General features: G+C 42.3%; 1 protein-coding gene across 1 annotated transcript in view; it reads right to left on the bottom strand.

Annotated features, from left to right (window-relative positions):
- Fam13c (family with sequence similarity 13 member C) overlaps nucleotides 1–20,866 on the bottom strand; it is a 98,335-nt gene that overhangs the window by 68,793 nt on the left and 8,676 nt on the right. The window contains exon 3 of the mRNA XM_051186883.1: nucleotides 18,955–19,156. Coding sequence (XP_051042840.1) covers nucleotides 18,955–19,156 — 202 coding nt within the window. The remainder of the gene's footprint in view (nucleotides 1–18,954; nucleotides 19,157–20,866) is intronic.

Here is a 20,866-nt window from a genome sequence, read left to right as displayed (position 1 = left end):
AGGACTTTTGTCACAAAAACAGATTTTCAAAAGGAAGGAATCATGCTGACGAGAGCTGGGTCAGTGGTTAAAAGCACTTCCTACTCTTGCCATGTTCAGTTCCCAGCACCCACAATGTATGCCTCACAATGTCTATGACTCCAGTAAAACCATTTGTGAGGGTCATGGCCACGATGGTTATTCTTGGTTGTCACCTTGACTACATTGTGAATTTACTAAAATCCAAGTGGTTGGGTACACCTGTGAGGGATTCTTATTTAAATCATTTGAAGTTGGAAGACACACTTTTAAGCCAGATCTTTGGAGGTGGGATGATCCACCTTTAATCTGGGCCACACCTTCACGTGGCAGCCTATATAAAGGACATGGAAGAAGGAAAGGCTTGCTCTTTGCCTGTTTGCTCTCACATTTACTGGCAAATCCATTCCTTCAATGGCATCAGAGCCTGCTTCTTCAGGATTCTGGTGTATACTAAAGACCAGCTGAGACATCCAGCCTCATGGATTGAACAACTACCAGACTCTTAGACCTTTCCTTGGTAGAATGCCATTGTTGAACAAGCTGAACCACAGCCTGTAAGCCATTCTAATAAATCCCCTTCATAAGCATGTATCTTATTCTCTGAGTCCTTCCCCTAGAGAACCCTGACTGATACAATGGCTACACGGGACACATGGCACATTGAATTTGCCTGTGAACTCCAGTCTTTCTGAGATACTGTCCAGGATCCCAGTGCAGATCTGTGCCTATAGAAAAGGCCACCTGTTACAAGTACCTTCTCAGCTAAATAGCCTCTCAGGCTCTTCACAAAAGCTGGTAAATTATTTTGACTCTGGCTATTAATCACAGTTGTTAATAGTTCAGGAGGGCAAAGCCTGTACCATACATGCCAAGAAGACAGCATTCTACAGTAGGCTCCCATGCTTACATGTAGGCATCTCAAAGCAGAGTGTCTGACTAGACTTTCCCTCACTTTCCCATAGTGCTCTAGAGCTTTGCAAAGCATGCCTACATGTAACAGACATCTTTACTGGAACAAACACATCATTTTCCATGCACACCTTCTCACACACTACAACTAGACTGAAGCTAAGAAAGTCTGACCCCAGGCAAAGCCTTGAGCAGCTTGTTCTACTGAACAAATAAGAAACTACCAAACATCACCATTTGCACTGGCAGCAAGCAAACTTTCCAAGCACCTTTTCTTGCTTTAGCTTATCATAGATGGTTTTAGATGAGGGCACTTGGGTGCTTAGCAAGTATCTGTTTTCAGTGTTTTGTGTATCTGTCTTATCATTATTCCTTAAAAAAAAAAAAAAAAGTCTTATAAAATTTCAAGCTTCCAAGCAGGCATTTTCTTAGACATTCTGGGCACATTTACATCTTCTGGCCTCCAATTTGCTTATGTAACATTAAACTCCCTCCAAGTGCTGAACAAAACAAGGCATTAAGCAAGGGTTCACAGCCTTGAACACTGGATAGTATGTTAGCTATTGTATTAAGGACATTTCTGTCTCATTTTCCATGGAAAAATCATTGAGAGTTTTAAAGTAAGCATAACTGCCCTGCAAGCCATTTCAAACTTTCCCTTGAAAGATATGCTGTTCTTTCTATTCTCTCCTGGCTTTACAACAGGTCTTCCTCCTTTCCCTCCTCTCCCTCCTCTCCCTCCTCTCCCTCCTCTCCCTCCTCTCCCTCCTCTCCCTCCTCTCCCTCCTCTCCCTCCTCTCCCTCCTCTCCCTCCTCTCCCTCCTCTCCCTCCTCTCCTTGTATGGAACTCTCAGCAGATGGGGAAATAACACTACCTCAGGGACCACAGGTGTGATGAGAAGATATGAAGTAAAAACAAAGGAAACTATTCTATGATGCCTTAAGAGAATCAACATCGAAAACAGCAGTAATCCTGAGAACTACAGACTTTACTTGCAGCTATGACTCCACAACCTTTTTAACAGTAGCTCAAACATTCCCAATCCTTAATGCTAAGGGAACGATACTTCCCCATTAGCAATCCCCAAGATCTGAGGCTTTAGGGACAAGTTTCTTAAAAGACAACCGTCCTCAACATTAGCACAAAGCAGGACCCCAGAAAACAACCCTCGCCAGAGGCTGCACACTGCCTTCGGCATCTGCTCTCCAGTTAAGTCTTCTAGCAAGCTCTGCTATGGTTTGTTGGGTGTCTGCCAGGGAGACATATGCAAAAGCTTGGTCACCATGGTGACAGTCTTAGGAGGAGCTTTGGACCTGTAAGAGGTGGGGCCTTTGTAGGACATTCCTAAGTCCCTGGAGGTGTTTCCTTGAAAAAGACTGTCTTTTAATTTTTTTTTCCTATTGTTTCAAGTTAAGAAGCCAGACTAGTTCCTTCACAACATCTTTTAGAGGCTGTGATTGTATTAATTATGTTTCATGTTACTGTGACAAATACATCTGACAAAAGGAATTTGAGGAGGTTCTAGGAAGTCTCAGTGTCGTGCTCACGAGGTAGCTGCCCACATTGCATCTGCAGCCAGGGAGCAGAAAACACTGTTCTTTCTCTCTGCTCCACTTCAACATGGGACCATATGCTCCCACATAAATTCCAGCTGCCATGTACCAATACTCACTGTAATCACCAGAGTCAAATACAAGGCCACCACTATGACCCAGTCTTGGGCTGTGAATGTCAAAATATGACAGCTCCAGTAACCCCTCTTTACTTTTGAAGATGCTTGTGTTTGGTATTTTGTTAGTGTGATACAAAGCTGCCTGATGCATGCCTCAGCCACAAGTGGAATGTACAGCACTTTTGCTTCCAAGTACGGGAAGGCACAGTGGACTGAACTATTCCAGGATGAACTATTCCAGCTCATCTACAAAAGATGGCTCAGTGGGTAAAGGTGATTGCTTCCAAGCCTGCTGACCTAAATTCAACCCTAGAACCTACATGGTTAAAAGAGTCAATTCCTGCTAATTGTCCTCTGACCTGCCTATGTGCATCATGCATCCTGTATGTATATACATGCACCCACACATATGATGAAAAAGAAACAAAAACAAAAGACATTTTTAAGATAAAGCTTTGCATACATGTATTGTGAATGTACGTGTGTGTGTGTGTGTGCAGAGGTTGATGTCAGGTGTCTTCAATTGATCGCCACTATTTTTTGAGATAGAGTTTTCCATTGAGCACAGACTTACCCAAAGGCTAGAATACCTGGCCAGCACTCCTCCAGGATCTGCCTGTCTCTGCCTCTGCAGGGCTGGGATGGCAGGCACACTGCCATCCACAGCTTTCTACACAAATGCTGGGGATCCAAAGTCGTGTCTACATGCTTGCACAGGACACAATTTACTGACTGGGCCACCTCCCTGGCCCAGGAAGAGCTTTTTGTGTGGATCTGAGCAAACCCTAAGAAAGGCTATGAGATCTAAATGTTAATTGTACTGCTTCTTATTCCAGAAAGGTTTTAACTCAGAAATAGCAGCTAAAAATGAAACAAACAAAAATACCTTGCAGAGCATTCAACCTCATGGCACCTGAGCTGGGCTGAAGGTGGCCAGTGCTTCAAACTAATTCCCACAGGACTAAGAGGGATGGTTAAAGGGGACAGGACCACACCAGGCAAGTGATACCAAAAGTAACTGAAGGAAGTCTATGAGAAGAGAGCCGGCAACCCTGCCCATCCTTCCTGCTATATTGTCATTGTCTACACTGGGGGTTTGCCACTGCCAACTGACAGACACATGTGGAAAGGAAAGATTCACGAGGGTTTCTCTCTCACGTGACTCGTTCTCCATAATATCTACAACAGACACCCAGTAACTATCTGCTGGTGAATTATTAATGTGAATAATTGTGTAGGACGCATTTTTCAGAGTAATTTTTGTTGTTGTTAAAACTCATCAATAAGGTCTGGAGAGATGACGGCTTGGTGGTTAAGGACACTGACTGCCCTTCCAGAGGACTTGGGCTCCATTCCCAGAACTCCTATGGTAGTTAATAGCCCTCTCAACTCTCTGTAACTCTAGCAGTAGGGGCTCCAACATCCTTTTCTTAGCCCCCATAGGTACTGCATACTCTTGATGCACAGAATGTACACAGGTTAAAAACCTGTACACACAAAATACAAATTAAAAAATCAGATCTCTAAAAACCTAAAACATTAATAAAAAGACCCTGTCTTTAAAAGAAAAAAATCTATCATGGTTAATTCTGACTACCAACTTGACAGGCTCTAGAACTGCCAAGGAGACCATTCTAAGCCTGTCTGTGAGGGATTTCCTAGACTCAGGTAGCTGAGGTGGGAAGACTGCTCCAAATATGAGTAGCAGCATCAACAGGCTGGGGTCCTAGAGCGAATAAATGGGAAAAGGCAAAGTGAGTGCTAACATTCATTCTGTCTGCTTCTGGCTGCACATGTGATGTGGCCAGCTGCCTCATGCACCCAACTCTGTGACACCCTAGAAGTCCTTAAGATGCTTTTGTCACAGCAACAAGAAACATAATAGTTGCAGTCTCAAAAAGACGTCATGAAAGAACCAGTTTAGTTTTTTTTTTTTTTTTTAACTTGAAACAATGGGAAAACACCAAATGACTTAATAAAGAGCAAGTTGTGTCCAAAACAAACAAACAAACAAAACTATTTGGTTTGGAGAACTGGATCCTGGGGCTATGAACTCAGGAGGACCCCCAAAATAGCTCAGCGCTGATCCAACTTGGTCACTTCTACTAGGGCCCTGAGTCCAAACTGCCGATCTGAGAGCCCTGTTTGGTTTTTTCTTTTCTTAAACATTTAATTAATTAAATGCTTGTTCTCAAGCTATATTGCATTTGTTACAAGCAGCACCTTGATTTCAATACTAAACTATAAGAGCATTGGGCTGGAACAATGGCTCAGCAGTTAAGAGCGCCAACCGTTCTTCTGGATGATCTGGGTTCAATTCTCAGCACCCCCTGGCAGCTCACACGCCTCTGTAACTAGTTCCTGGGGATGTGATGCCCTGCTCTGACACATGAGTGGATACAAATATACATGTGGGCAAAATACTCATATGTAGCTTTTAATGAAAATCTTTAAAATATGAGATCATGTGATTGATAAGTAGCTAACTCAACACTATACAATGCTCACACCACATAGTACAACCACTACATACACCCAGCTCTCACTCCCTGCTGGATGGGCTCTGCCCCAGAGCTCCTTTCTTTGAGCTGTACTGTGGTGAGATCTTTCCCCAGACAGGCTTTATTTCTGCAAGAAAGATATCTCCACACTATATATTCTATAGTCAAGAATGGGCCAGGTGACCAAATCCAGGGTGCCCTATGTCCTGATAGGGAAGGTGAAAAAGCAAATATCAACCTTTACTTCTTCTATGCATGGTGTGTGAGGGAAGGAGGTCTCTTTTTTCCCCCTCTGAGAAATTCGCTCAACCATAAATCCAGAGTTCCAAGACAGAAAAGAAACACTCTCTATGGAGAGATTCCAAAGGCATTCCCTCTTATGGTAAGATTCAGGCTCTTCTGGTTAGAACTTAACCGGGAAATGTTTGAAAAGGTCCTGAACAAGAAATTCCTCTAGGATGCTTCCCTGTTGCCGGAATAAATACTACAACCGAAATCAACTGTGAGGAGAGGGGTTTAATTTGGCTTATGCTTCCAGGTCACAATCCATCTCCAATGTGAAGGAAGGCAGGAACTGTGAAGACTGCTGCCTACCGCCTTGCTCCCTGTAGCCCATGCTTAGCCTGCTATGTAACTCCAGACCACCATAGTGAGAGCTGAGCCCTCCCACGTCAATCAACAACCAAGAAAACTGCCCCCATGGAAATGCCCAGAAGCCATTCTGACAGAGTTAATTTCTTGAGACTCCCTCAGATGATGATTGGCTTTGTCAAACTGATAATCCGAAGCTAAGCAGGAGAAATGGAATCTGCAGCCCTTACAGTGCAGCCTCTACAGAGTGTTCCAGTCCAGCTTCATGCACACCTCTCCTCCATGTATCACAGTCCAGGTATGACAATTGAGGTGGCTGCTTTGCATGCCATCTGCCCTCTCTTAACGCACTGCATATGTCCTCAGCTTTAGAAGTTTCCCTTCCTATCATTTCTCCACTTAGAAACTCCTACTACCAGCCAGGACCCACTGTGTAAATTTGCCCACATGGCCCCATGCCCACATCCTCTATCACTGGAGGAAGAGGTCCCAGCTCAATAACTGAACAAAACAAAAAGCACAATTTACTGCTCACTAAACCAAGGGAAAGCCACAATTTGAGGGACAAAGTCTTCCTGAGCAAGGCAGACAGCTTTGGGATCTTACACCAGGGATGAGAGCCCTTATAGTCCCAAGTGAAACCTTTCGATAATGGGTTGCCTTTACAACCTGGTCCACAGGCATGTGTACTGACTAAGAGAAGCATGAACCCTGCCCAAAACAAAGATTCTGATGGCTCCTTGTCATCATGGCCACAGAATATCCAATCATTTCCTGAGAGGAAAGGATGCCTTCATTTTCATTCCCACTGTAACAATGTACTAGGATGTTACAGCCATGGTACCTAGCTAATATTATAATACCTATTGATCTCTTACCAGGTTCCATGCACCGCAGGAAGTGCTTAAAAAGATTATCTTCTTTAATCCCCACAAGGACTTACAAGTGGGCACTGTCATCTCCTATTTTACAGATAGGTCACAAGAGGTGCCACACAGGGATCCAAAGGCAAACAATATGACAGGCTTTGCTTCCCCCAGCCATGACAGGAAGGCCATGGTTATGGATATCATTGTCTCCTCCCAGGTGAATTATAAGACCACTTTAGGGACAAACACAGGTCTTATCTCTTTGCATCATGGTGACAAAAACGCTTCAGGACATCTTGTGAAGCCATATCCTGTGCCATAGGACAGAAAAAGAGATTATGCCCAGATGTTCTAAGAGTTCAAAACCTAGTTTTACTGTCAATGAGCTTTGCAGTTTTCCTTCCTACCATAGCCCAAGTTGGTGGTAAGTCAATACCCAGAGCAATATGTCCTCTCAATCTGTATTTCAAGGAAATTAGACCTTAAAAGTCACATATTTTATCTGGTCCCCAAATACTTCCTAGCTTATTCTTCATCCTCAACACAATTGCTTAAACTTCAGCTACTAGTTATCAACCTGTGTCAGCTTCCCCAGACAGCAGCATAAAAACAAGCAGGGTTACCACAGCATGAAAGAGGCAGGAACTCATCTTGCTACTTCCTGTTCTTGTGCCACACTTAAACCCAAAAGTCCTGCTCACTACCCGAGAAAGGAGCACTCCCATAATGCCTATAAACTCTCCTATAAAACATACCAAACCAGAGCATTTGCATCCTACCAAGGGTCTTTGATGGCACTAAAGTATCTCTTTATTCCTGCCCCATCTCTACTCAGCAAATATGAGGAGGTCCACCTGCAGTGGATCTCCCTATTAGAAACTAGATCATGGGACTGGAGAGCTGGCTCATTAGTTAAGAGCACTGGTTGCAATTCCAAAAGACTTGGGTTCAATTCCTAGCACCTACATGTTAGCTTACAACTGTCTCTAAGTCCACTTTCAGGGGATCAGACACCTTCTTCTGACCCCTGTCGGCACCAGGCATGCATGTGACACACCAACATAAATGCTGGTGAAACATCCATACACATTAACAATAAAATGACTTAAATGCTTTTAAATTAGATCTAACCTTCCAGAAAAGGAAGGTGATCCCCCGTCTCCTGAGTTCATCCAGCATGTATCCCCCCACCACCCCCCAAGGTTTTAGATTTATAGAAATTCTGTGGAGGCCATTTGCTGCAGGTATGGATAGGTCCTTGTAATGTTTGATGCAGCCTCCAGATCAATAATCAACCTGAGTCAGTTTTTTAATACAACCACCAGGATGAAAAGACAGCACGGTCTAGTGATACCTCTTAGCCTCTCATTCACCTGCTACAGCCTGGAGCAAATGACCATTCTGTGTGCTTCTGTTCCCTCTGCTGCAAACAGAGATCATGAGAGCCAATGTACCTCCAGGGGTAGTTAGAGAATTGAATGAGTTATTGCTTCTGACGTCCAGGACAAGGCTGCACACAGACACACACAGTAGAAGCTGATGTCAAGATGGAGCAGGTGCACAGATGCCTACAGCATCAAAAGACTCTGTAATGAGTCATGGAAACCTCTGGACCATGAGTAAGAGGAAGTCAATGTAAACCAACTATGAAAGCAATTAGTCAGGGAGGTGTATTGAGAAGCCCACATCCCATAAACAGATACCATCGTGAACTCTGGTTGTGTCATCTTGAAAATTGGAACCAGATCCTGAGCACTCAGTTATAGGAAAGTAAAATAATGCTTAAAAACTATAGTGGCTACCAGTTTTGAAAAATATTTTTTAAATGGAGTCTGCAAAGATTTTCATATAGTTCAGAAACAGAATTTTGTGCCTACTGCCCAGAGATTAGAGCCTTGGACAAATATGTCATGAGCCTATTGCAATCTCTTCATGATGACTGTCAACCCTGAATCTACCTTGAGTCCACCAGTACTAGTCACTGTTCATTGACATGATGCCATTCCCTTTCTGGCAAACTGGCTCATGGCAGGGATGACACAGTAGACAAGACAGGTCAAATCATGGTGGTCAGAGAGAAGATTGAATTCCTATGCCAATGGCTTTCTTCTTCCTTCACTGTTACACGCCAACTTCCAGTCTATGGGATGGTGCAGCCTGCAAAATCCCATGTGTGCACAAACAGTGATGTGCTTTCCTCATCTCCTAGCACTTCAAATTGTCAGCACTAACCATCATACCACCCAGACTGCACATGCTTAGTACTTGTTAATGGTTTGACAGAACATCACCCTCTGGAATTCTCATGATTCCTACCCAGCACAAGGCTCACCAACTCCTCTAACCACCAACCCTTTTTCCTGCAGACATTTCTCCCACCAGAAAAGATTCATAATTTCCCATGCTGCTGGGGTTATGGCTTTGGGGATTTTGTTTCATATAATGAGTGAGATCTTTAGCAATCCCAAAGAGGGATTTTGTTGTTGTTGTTGTTTGTCTTTGCTTGCTTTCTTTTTATTTTCTCCACAGGTAGAAAAGCTCATCAGAGCTGTCAATGTTCCTGTATGTAATAGATATAACTAAATTATTAAATTAATGCTTACTATGGTGCTAGTCAATATGGTCACAGTATGGAATGAGCCTGTGTGCCCATCAACACATCAATGGGTAAAGAAAAAAAGAACTGTAAATATGCAACAAACAAAATTGAGTCCTTTGAAGGAAAATGAAGCCCAGAGATGCTGTGTTAAGTGAAATAAGCCACACAGAAAGAGCACTGTCACATTTTCTCACAAATGTGCAAACAGAACAAAACAAGGACTACAGGACCTGGAAGAGAGTGAAGGGAGAGGGGTAGGAGAAAGGAAAGTAGACATGTTAATGCACCAGGTGGGTATGTATACGGATGCCACAGTGTATCTCATTAACTAACATTAATGAATAATTGTAATAATACAAAAATAAGAAAGAATCTCAGCTCTTTAGTGCTTGTCTGTTTTGTTCAGCTAATTCTGGCTTCAGTTTGATCCTCATAGTCTTTGCAGAGACCAACTTGGTCTTTAGGTGGCCACTGGCATTTCTGAATTAGCTGTCAGTTTCACTAGAGAGGAGAAGACACGGCTTACAGGAAAAAGAGGAGGCCGGGAACCATGTCCTCCATGAAGCCACAAGCTAGAATAGCCGAGGATGTCCCTGGGTGATTAACTCTGCTGGGTCATACTTAAGGATGGCCAGGGTTTTCTGAATTAAAACATGCTCAACAGCCAACCACAACCCTTACTCCATGCTGGCAAACTGACTTTACTATAAACTTCTCTGATGTTATTTAATGTTAGTTGCAGCTAAAAATCCCACAAATCTTTGTGACCTTTTGCTACAGGATTTCCCCCTGGCCCATGACATTACCAGTCAGCAACTCTAGCACTGGAATTCAGCATGAGGGACACATGAGTCACTTCCCAGCCTCCATTTCTACACAAAATCCTTAAGTGGTAACTACATCTTATCAAGCTATGAAGTTGAGAGGGTCTCACATAACAACAAAGTTGGGCTTTGGTGGATGAGAAGGTCAAGAACCACCATGAACAGAGGAATCAATCAGATAGATTTACCAGAGGCATCTATGGAACAACAATGCTTCAAAAAGCTCAACTGTCCTCACATGCAAGTGTGCACACAACCCAAGCCTCAGTAGAAAGCAGAAATCTTCTAAGCCAGCAACCACTGGCTGACTGGTTATCTTCAATAGGATTAGTGCACAAAACATGGTACTATTGTTCTATGGCAGAAACTGTGTCACTTTTTTATCATTTTAACACAGAAGCCCTCATGAAAGTCAGCCTTCTTATCAAGTTATCATAGCCACTACCCAGCCAAGGCAGATCCTATAAGAAGGGTGATTTAAACTCTGGATAAAGAATTTCAACCTCTTTTTCCTAGCAAGTGTCAGCAGCTTTACCCTGGGTACTTATGTCATTTAAATTCTAATGAGAAAACAAAGACTGGAACAAGTTTTGACTTCAACAAACTGTTGAGTCCTTTTTCTAGACCACCTTTAACCTTAAAGAATACGTAAAAAGGGTTTCAAGACTTCATTTGATATATATGCACCTGTGAGTACAGTGCCCCCAGTGACCAAAAGAGGGAGTCAGACACTGACACTGTTTTGAGTTCTAGTCAGTCGTGAGCTACACAATGAAGGTACTAGCATCTGAATTTGGGTGCTCTGAAAGACCAGCCAGCATTCTTAAGCACTGAGCCACCTCTTCAGCCCCTGATAAGGAAATTTTATTTTCTGGTAGGTCTGGAGTTACAGAGGTATAATTATGCATGTGTGTCCTGGGAGGAGGTAGCTGGGTCAAATACCATGCTGTTCACTCCTGATGGACTCACAAAGTTAGCAGAGAAAATATAGGATACTCAGCAGAATTTAAATTTCAGATAAACCTTGAGTTTATGTTAAGTAGTTTAAGTCCATAACATACAATATTTAGAATTCTAAAAATACAATTTGTCAGAAATTCAAATTTGGTAGGCCATTCTATATTTCATCTGGCAACTGTACCTTTCCAGAAAGCACAGAGCCCCAAACTTCAGGCTTACAGTAGACATAGCTTCACAGTCATATCTAACCATGTTTGACAATGTTTAGACTGGCAAGTCTTAGTTGCCCAAAATGTCAGCTCATTATTGTTCTGCTATCTAGGTTTTCTAAACAGCTTTTCTTCCAAGCCCTAGAACAGGCTTTGTCAGCCCTTACTAAACTATCATCTATCTTGTTGAAAGAAGAATCTGCTCTTGACAATGTTGCTAAGTGCAGAGGAGTGTGGATTCTCACGGGTATATAAGCAGGAGCTCAGCTCTCATGATAGACAAATATACAAATGGTCAAATTATCTTCCTATAGGCAGCCTCTTTGAATCAAATTTAAAAATGCTTCCAAACCAGGCAGTGATGGCACATGCCTTTAATCCCAGGACTTGGGAGGTAAAGGTAGGCAGATCTCTGTGAGTTCAAAACCAACCTGGTTTACAGAGCTAGTTCCAGGACAGCCAGGGCTACACAGAGAAACCTTGTCTTAAAATAATAATAAATAAATGCATAAAAATAAAATATGCTTCCAAGTTATGACATACCCCCATAGCTGTCACTAATTCCAAAGTTAGTTGGTATGATTCAAAGTGACTCTCTTTTGCAAGAGTAAGACCACTTTTGCCCTCTAAATAAAACAGCAAAATTAAGGGGCATGGGCTCTAATGTTTCACATTGCAATAGAGAGGAACTGAAACAATACTTACTTTTCTTGTCCTTCAAAACCTATGCTCAAATAATGTAACAAGACAACAAAGCTACTTAGTGCTCTTTTCTTCTAATCTTTGGCATTAGCATCATTAATACTTCTGTATTTTAAGTACCAGAAGAGGGGTAACAAAGACCAATTAACATAGTCTTCTTTGGGCTAGACACTCTTTTCAATAACCAATGTGGAAGTCCTTTGTGCTCTTGGCCATCATTAATTCCCTTTCCCTGACAGCAGAGCGTAGGGCATTACTTCCTGGTCCGGTGCATTACAGGGTTGTAATTAACAGGGTAGCACAAGACCAGCTCTGGATAATTCATCATGAGAGACTACAAATTCTATGTAGCCCTGTAGCCATGAACCTTTGAGTAATTGGCATAGAAAACTTCAGATTCCTTTTCTTTTTCTTAAGACTCCCAAACCAGAAGTGCTCAGCTCAAGACACTTATTGACTGTCTTCCATGAGCAGATCCCTCCCACCGATCAACAAGGGCCTCACACAGAGTGGTAAAGTGTGACTTTGTGGGTTTAAATCACTAAGGCTCCAGGTTGTTGACTGAGTTACTAGCCTAGTTCAAAGAAGGAGGTTCGTTTAGTGGGATTTAATATACACTCAGCCAAATGGAAAAAAAGCATTCTATAGACTACTTGTAATTCACCCCTAAAAGTTGCTGGAAAATGTAAGTTTATGCCATTACCTGTGCTATTTTTAACTTGTAGGGCTGGACCCAGGGGAGCCATTTCCCTCATTATACCTTCTAATCCTCAAAAACCTCTTAAGAGAAATCCGATCATCTTCATCTTACAAAAATAGAAAAGGCACATAAAAAATGACTTTGATAACCTAAGTCACATACAAAGTCCATAATTAAGGAGGCATGTGAACACACAACTATCTGTATCAGTTGCTTTATTGTGGTGACAAAATACCTGACAGAACCCACAAGAAGGATGAGCTGGATTGACTCTGAGTTTGAGGGGTTTGTCCATCATGATGGAAAAAGTTACGGAAGCATGAGTGTGAGGTATCCAGTCTCATGGTGCCACCAGCAAGGTGACAGACAGATGAGCAGAAAGAGAGATGAGTGCTGGTTTCCAGCTGACTTTCTCCTTTTTTATACAGTTAACCAATAGGGGCATTTAGGGCGGGACTCTCTACCTCAATCTAGGTAATGCATCACAGACATGCCCAAAGGCATCCTGTCAAGCTGACAGCCAGTATCACCTATCAGTACCTGTGGACCATTCACTTCACTCCATCAATACACTGTTACACAAATGTGTGTCTTTGGGACTTATTGACGGAAACTTGGGTGGAAGCATCAAATTTTGGAAACCCATGTGGGGAGCAGCTGCAAAGGACCCCCACCTTTCAAGTGTCATCCTTCTTGACAATAGGTTGGAATTATATGGTTATTGCATATAGAAATTGTAACTACATAGAGAAGATCAAAAATTGGACAAAAGACGTCTAATGGGTCAAAGGGGGAAACTTTAACAGTCGTTTGTATATGGGAGCAATCTGCTTCTGTTAAATATGCCAGGCAGTGTATTCATGGAGATAAGTCCTCACTCTAGGGCTAAACTAGGCTATCAAAACTTCCTGTTTTGTGAGGTTGCATTCATGTGTGCTTGCACATGGTGTGTGTGTGTGTGTGTGTGTGTGTGTGTGTGTGTGTGTGTAAGAGGGAAGTGGGGGCTTTGGATGGAGCCAGGACCTCTCGCACTCTGAGCTGCCAGCTTTCTACCACTGAGCTGTGGCTTCACTCACTGCTTTTCCTCTTTTCAAGGAAATTCTGAAACTTACATTGCAAGAATCAGTTGATGTGGCTCCTAGCACCGTAAAGCCATTTCCTAGATTCCCATTGCTTGCAAACTTAACAACCTTAATAGCTTGGCTATCTCATTTTGATTTTGAATGAAATTCCATTTGAGTATCTTATTTCTTTTCCTTTCTTTTTCTTTTTTTTTTCTTTCTTTTTTTCTCCTTGTATTTCTCAGAGTTAATCTCTTAAGATTTCCTGTACGTCATTCAATATAATATATTTGTCTACTCTGAAAACATGATAAAGGTACATAACAGACATCCCAGTTTCCTTTCTAAAAATACCTCTCGTCAGCTTCATGACTTAAGAGACTGTTAATTCAAAGGTAAACTTATGAAGCTGATCAACCATAGTAGGATGTCAATCAGCTAAACAGCAACCTGCTTGTCAGAGGTTCATGCCACTGAACCGTCACTGCTTCCCTCTAATCAAAGAGAAAGAAAACTAGGAAAATAAGTCTAAGGTCCCACTTCTCTTTCGGCAACTAAGATCTTACAGAAAATCAATGCTGCAGCAGGAATTGAAGTAAACAACTATACTGGTGCTGAAGTAAAAATCATACATGAGAAATAATGTAACAGAAATCACAAGTGAAGAAAACACCCGAGACAAGTGAGGGAAGCGCAGTGTGTCCATGCTCCAACACACTCAGGAAGAGGAAAAACCTGCAGACAAAGTAGACCCATAACTGGAAGGAGCATTTTTGGATTTTTGTGATGGCATGGGACAGTGGCACAGAATGAAAACTATCTTTTAATTTAGAGTCAATTGCAATAAGAACTGTATCTTCCAAAATGAGAAATACAGTAAATATTTAAAAGGTTATTTTGCCTGAAAGTATTTAAAGATTTTTTTTTCTGCAGAAGGATGAAAATGAAAAATTCACAAACAGATCTGGATCATGTGCCAGCCTGTTAACATTCCTACTGCAGCCAAATGGAAGTAACTCATTGCTTATATATGCCAGACCAAACAGCTGGTCTCCCCTAGGAAGTGGGTTAGCAAGAGGCTTGCAATCCATAGCTCACTGAAGAAAAGCTCTCCTTCTCCTTCGAGCCTCCTACTTTTTGTATCCTGTTAAAATAGCCATCAGAGGGGAGGACATACAGATGGGGTGCAGCCCAGCGCCAGATGGTGGGGAGTGAGGAAGACAAGATTCTATCTACCAGCACTAAAAATGAATGGCCTCTGGACAGCTTGGGGCACCAAAACAGGAAGTTGCTTCTGCCATCCAAGATTCATCTTCCCACATCAGGTTGTGGAGGATGGATGTTCTGACTCCTACAGCATTCAAGACAGAAGCACTTTTAATTTTTCACAAAACAACTGGGATGGATAGTCCATGCCTTGAGTCAGCTCCCGTTCTTGAGAAGAGTGTTTTGCTATCTAATTAGAAACTCTAAACAGGAACTTTCTGGTCCTGGGTTCCAGCCAAACAGGGTTTATCATGAGCCAGGAGGAGCACATCTTGCTTTGACTTCAACCATATCAAGGAATTTTACTGTTACCCTAAACCCTGGCTTTTCAGGTGACCACTCATTCAGTGATCCTCATTCAAGGCATGCTTCCCCCATGTAGCTAATTGTCTAAAGGAGAAATGGATAAGTAAGCTCAAATAGACATTCTCATCTCAAACACTTCAATTCTTAGAGGATAGTCTACCAGTCTATTGTTCTTGGTCTTCTATCAGTAAATATGCCCAAACCCCTCCCCTCTGAAATCATTTAAATAGGATGCAAACCAGAAATCTTCATACACAAAGACAATCTCCAGATTCTCTTACTCTACTTCCTTCTCATGGATGTGATCAAGAGGGAAGAAAATGTGTTCAAGGTAATACATGAATATGACCCATCAAAAGGGACATGATAAATGTGAATATGGGATTTATTAAGGGAAAGGCAAGGAAAGTGGGGGAATTAAGTCATACTGCCCACAACTGCCAGGGAACTCATTTCCAACACTCTGATTAGGCTCAAACTGAAAGGTAACTCTAGAGCCATGCGTCCCAACTTTATGAACAGAAAACTCAGAACTGACAGCAACCACACGCTTAGTGAGAGGTACTTCCACTTCCAGGACAATGCTTTCAAAACTCAAGAAGCTGATTCCTGTGCATTTTCACTGCTCACTTCCAGCCTCGTTCCATACACAGAATTCTCTACTACATTGAAAGGTAAACTTGTCACATTTACCTTGCAACCCATACCCTTGTAAGATAGCTCAGTCTACATTTATCCAAGTCATGATGGGGTATTACATGGATAGCCAATGCTAAGAGTGATCAGTGATACTCATAGTTACTGTGTAAACTTGTCTGTAGCCCTTTTCACTTGAATCTTAGTCAACTAAGCCACTGGTTTTCAGATGGGGGAGGGTGTGCTATAGCTCATATTACATCAGAGGTCACATTCCCAGTGGGAGTAAGTGGTCTGTTCTATCTGATTGGACGAACTTCATTCTCAAATACAACAATGCAGAAAAAATGCTAGTTGTATAATAGGTTTTTCCCCCAATTATATCCTAGATAAAAGCAAGGCAGATGGCCTATGGAGCTTAATAAAAATACAGGGCTATTCCCCACATAGGGCATTGTTTTACTGATACCCTTAGTATTGTCTTTCTAGATCAGATTGTAGATTAAGGTTTTTTTCACCCTGAGTAAAAACTATGACCATCCATTTTTATAAAAACCAGAAGCTATGCTACCAAGCTCCTTGAGAATAATCTTAATTATCAACCTTCAAATTTCGGGGAATTTTTATTTTATTAACTTGTTTGCATTGCTGGTGTGATGGATGCTCAGACCTTTCAGATTTCAAATTTATTGGTAATCAGTTTGTCATAGCTCCTTTAGTTTTTTTGTCATCTGCAGACAGTTGCTGGTCTCACAGAGTTGGCTTGAGGTTGTTTATAGTGTTATGTCAGTTTGCATATTTGACCAAGAACAATCACAAGCACACCCATCAATAACCAGATAGTTTAAACACTTGACACTTCGAAGAAAACAGGCCTAGGGTACACCCCTGATGATATCAGTGGACTGGAGCAGGGTTTTTAAAACTTCAAGGAAAAGGCTAATGGCTTCATGACATAGCTAACCCAATACTAGGAGGAAGAATTAAAGACCCAATGGACCAATCAGGGAGATTTCATCATAGTTATTCATTTAGCATTTTGTTTTTCTATTTTCTGAAAAGATTTCACCAAAACCCCTAACAGTGTAGTACATAGTGCTTATGTGAACCAAGGAGAAACACTTAAAAATGATGCCTCAGACTCACTCACTACCGCCCTACCTATGTCCATCCTTACCCACATTCATAAGTTCACACCACATACTTTTTTTTTTTACCTGTCTATATTCAATAATAAACTGTCTTCCCTTTAACCAGGATATATGATTGGGGAAAATCTATTATGCAATCAGCATCTTGCCTACAATGTTGTTTCTGAAAATGGAGCTCAGGGGAATCAGGACAGGCCATTAACATCTACTGGGAGACTACCTTCCAACCAGGACTGCATTGCAGCCTCATGAGAAAAAGCTCTGCCAGCTCATCCACCTCCTCTAACCTTCCTGAGAATCAGCAACAGTCTGGGAATTACATGTGCCATTGGAACCTTATCACAAGTGATGTCTGCATTGTTTCTTTGAGGCCACACTAGAGAACAGCAAGAAGGAAGGCACTCTGAGGGGGAGTGGCTTGGCCACCTGGAGGTATCACAGGTGACTCTGGAAAAAAATCTCAGATTAGATGCTCCACCCCCCCATCCCCTCTCATCTCCCCAACCCCCAACCCAGGATCAGTCAGTTCAGAAGCTATATCCCCAGTGCAACCTCCTTCATAGAGTGATGCTGCTGTGGATTTAGACTCTCTAGCCCATCAGAAATGATGGTTATTTCACATGACTGCATCTCTCCACAAGGAAAGTCTAAGCTTAATTATCTCTCAGCTTCATAATGCAATAGGTATTTACACCTGGATGAAAAATGAAAGAACTAACCAAGAGTTCAGAATGCCAACAGTCTAAAACTGCAAAGTCTGTTCCAACCAGAAGATCACCTGGTGTTAGTTTGCAAATTAGACCCAACCCTGGTAAAATCTGATTTACCTAGCACACTATGAGCCTCCTGAATTATTTTCAGGTAACTAAGTGTTAGCAAACAATCAAATCTATCTAACAGGAACAGCCAGGTTCCAAAGGTTATGATTGGTGTATCACAAATGTAACTTTGGAGTCAGAAAGTGACTTCCTAGTATGATTATGATAGAAGATGTTAAATAAATGTGACCTAAGAACAAAAATTATTAAGGACCTTTTGATTAAACAATTATTTTCTTTATTTCCAGAGAACTAGATAAAAATTAAGCTTTTAAAATATCAGTCTGGCACACATCTGTCACTCAGCACTCAGGGGGCTGAGACAAAAAGCTAGCGAGTTTGAGGCCAGCCTGGGCTACATAGAAAAGCCCTGTCTCATATATATATATATGCATTTACATGCATATGGACTTATTAGCAAAGTACTAGGAAAGATGCTTTATTCACTCATCATCTGTTTTAATATTTATTGACCTCAGAAAACCAAATGCTACATACCAATACAACACAACAAACATAGATGCAATAGCTGTGCATCCAAAGCCACTCCACTTTAGCCTAAGGTTTGACATCAAATTAAGCCTCCTAGTCGTGATGAGGGGACTTCCCAAGTCTGCACAAAGGCTATATCTATATCATTCTGTGTGAATGCCAAACCCTTTAAGAAAACAGGGCAACTGTCAATCAAAATCTCGTGTTCAAAAATACCATTTTGGAGGTGGAAGGGGACATCAGGGGAGGGGAGCTCAGTTAGTAGGATGCTTGTGCATACATCAAGTCCTGGGTTTTACCCCCAGCATCACACAAACCACATATCTGTAATCCCTGCACTCATGGCAGAGGCAGGCTATCAGCAGATTAGTGTCAGCTACACATGACATTCAAGTCCGGCCTATGGGAGACCCTACCTTAGAAAGAAAAGAAGAGGGGGAGGGGCAAGGGAAAAGATGAGAGGGGGAAGAATGGAGAGAGGAAAATATGCCAGTTTGAAAGAGCACCAAAATATTAGCCTTCTCAGAGCACCCAGGGCCTAAAGAAAGTGTCTCCATATCTCAGGCTACATATTCGCTGATATTTCAGCAATAAGCTCACGCTGCTGGCTGTGCCCTTGAACCAGGGAGACCTCTCCATGGCCGAGGTCTGATAGTGGGGTTTTACCTGGCTTTCTCCATGGTTCCGGCCACTCTCGGCTCTGAGGATGGACTTGGGTTTCCGGGACTTGAAGTTACCCATACTGGGTCTCAGCACTCCATCCACCAGCAGGGTCTGTTCTGCATGCTGCTGGGCCTCGTGGGAGGGCGGAGCAAGCTCGTCTATTAGAGCCCCCAGCTGTGGGTAGTTCTCTTTATTGTTTTCATCTCTGCAAGAAGAAAGACCCAATTAACAACATATCCAAAACAGATAAAAACCTGTAATAAAAAGAACTGACGAGATTCGCCACACTGTATTCAAAGGGAACCCAGTCATAGGCAATTTTTAAGGCCTAAGAACTCAAGAAGCCTTACAGACTACAGCCAGGATTTCTGCTTCTTAGAATCCCCCATGACAGTGCCCTTTACCAGCAGGAAGTAGTTTGGAAAGAACGATGCCCAAATTCCCAAATATTGTCTATAAATGTTTGTTTTCATTTAAATGGACGTGGTTATATAAAATAAATAAAAATAAATAAATAAATAAAAAGAACTCAAGAAATGTGAATGTCATTCTTGTTTTTCTTTCTTTTTAATTTTTTTAGTCAGAGTCTCACGTATCCCAGACTGGCCTTGAACTTTGTATTATCCAAAGATGACCATGAGCTTTGAATCCTGCCTTCCCTCCTGCACCCACCATGTGCTAGAATTACATACATGTACTACCATGCCTGATTTATACACTACCAGGTATTGAACGCAGGGCTTCAGGCCAAATGACTTCAGCTCCATGAATTTCACTATTCCTATCACTCTCCCTTCCCGTGCATCCAAGTCTTCACTTGGAGACACTTTGCTGCTTTCTTTGTGAACCCTACTTACTTCCCTCCCATGATAATAATGTGAGACCTTTAGGTTAGGTACGTGAGGTCCCAAGTACAGATTAAGATTCGAAAATGCTGTGGTTAAACAGCATACCTAGCAGACAGGCCAACTTAAACTCCCAGAATGGTCCAACAGATCTCAGTCTCTCAGGCTGAAATCTTGTCACTTCCTTCCTATCCATCGGCTAAGATAGTTTGCAACATGGATCTGTTTGGAAGTGAAGCCAATCATCCAGATAAGTTTTAAGACAAGTGATACATTTCCCCCTAACCAGGCCTTTGAGCAATGCTTCAAATGCATAGAACAAGATCCCAATGTGTGTTCCCTTGGAGCTGAGTGACTTTGTGACTCAGGCCTGCCATCCCAGCTACTTTAGAAGCTGAAGCAGGAAGATCAAACCTGAAGTCTATCCTGGGGCAACTTGGTGAGTTCTGTTGCAAGACAAAAATTAAAAGAAAGGAAGAGGAGGCTAGGGATGTGGCTTAGTGGCAGGGTAAAAGCCTTGCATATTCAAGGTCTTAGATTCAATTCCCAGTCTCACATTCACACACCCTGCTCAATTCTGGAACTAAGCAATTGTAGCCATAACGAAATGAGGGTATGAATTAGGCTCTTTGCCTTAGACTCTAAGGCTTAGATGATCAATAATGCCAACCTTACTCTCTGGCAATTCACTCTAAGCAGCTACTTCCTGGGTGTGTTTGTCACATGCACCTAAGAAAGGCGAATGGAATAGGAAGCAGCAATCCCCTGCTGCTCAGACACAGAAAGCCAGAGAGGGGAAGTTCAGGGAGGGAAGCAGCCCCTCTCCCCCAACCCACCTCTCAACACCCCCTTCCACAGGTGACTACCTAGGGTGTGGGGTTGGAAGCCACACCAGGATTGGTGGTCTGCAGCATGGGCCAGATTCAGAGAGCACAGGGCATGAATAAATGTACTTAAAGCAGTTGAGTCTCAGGTGAAACACCCAACAAGTGGATTAGCAGCTGGGGGAAAAGAAAAGACTGTGCTGGTGATCCAATTGTTAACAGTTAAACTTTTTCCTTGTCACTAGG

Source organism: Phodopus roborovskii, unplaced genomic scaffold (assembly GCF_943737965.1).
Source record: "Phodopus roborovskii unplaced genomic scaffold, PHOROB, whole genome shotgun sequence".
Taxonomy (NCBI): domain Eukaryota; kingdom Metazoa; phylum Chordata; class Mammalia; order Rodentia; family Cricetidae; genus Phodopus; species Phodopus roborovskii.
Note: the sequence above shows the minus strand (reverse complement) of the source record. Positions and strands in the feature narration are given on the sequence as shown.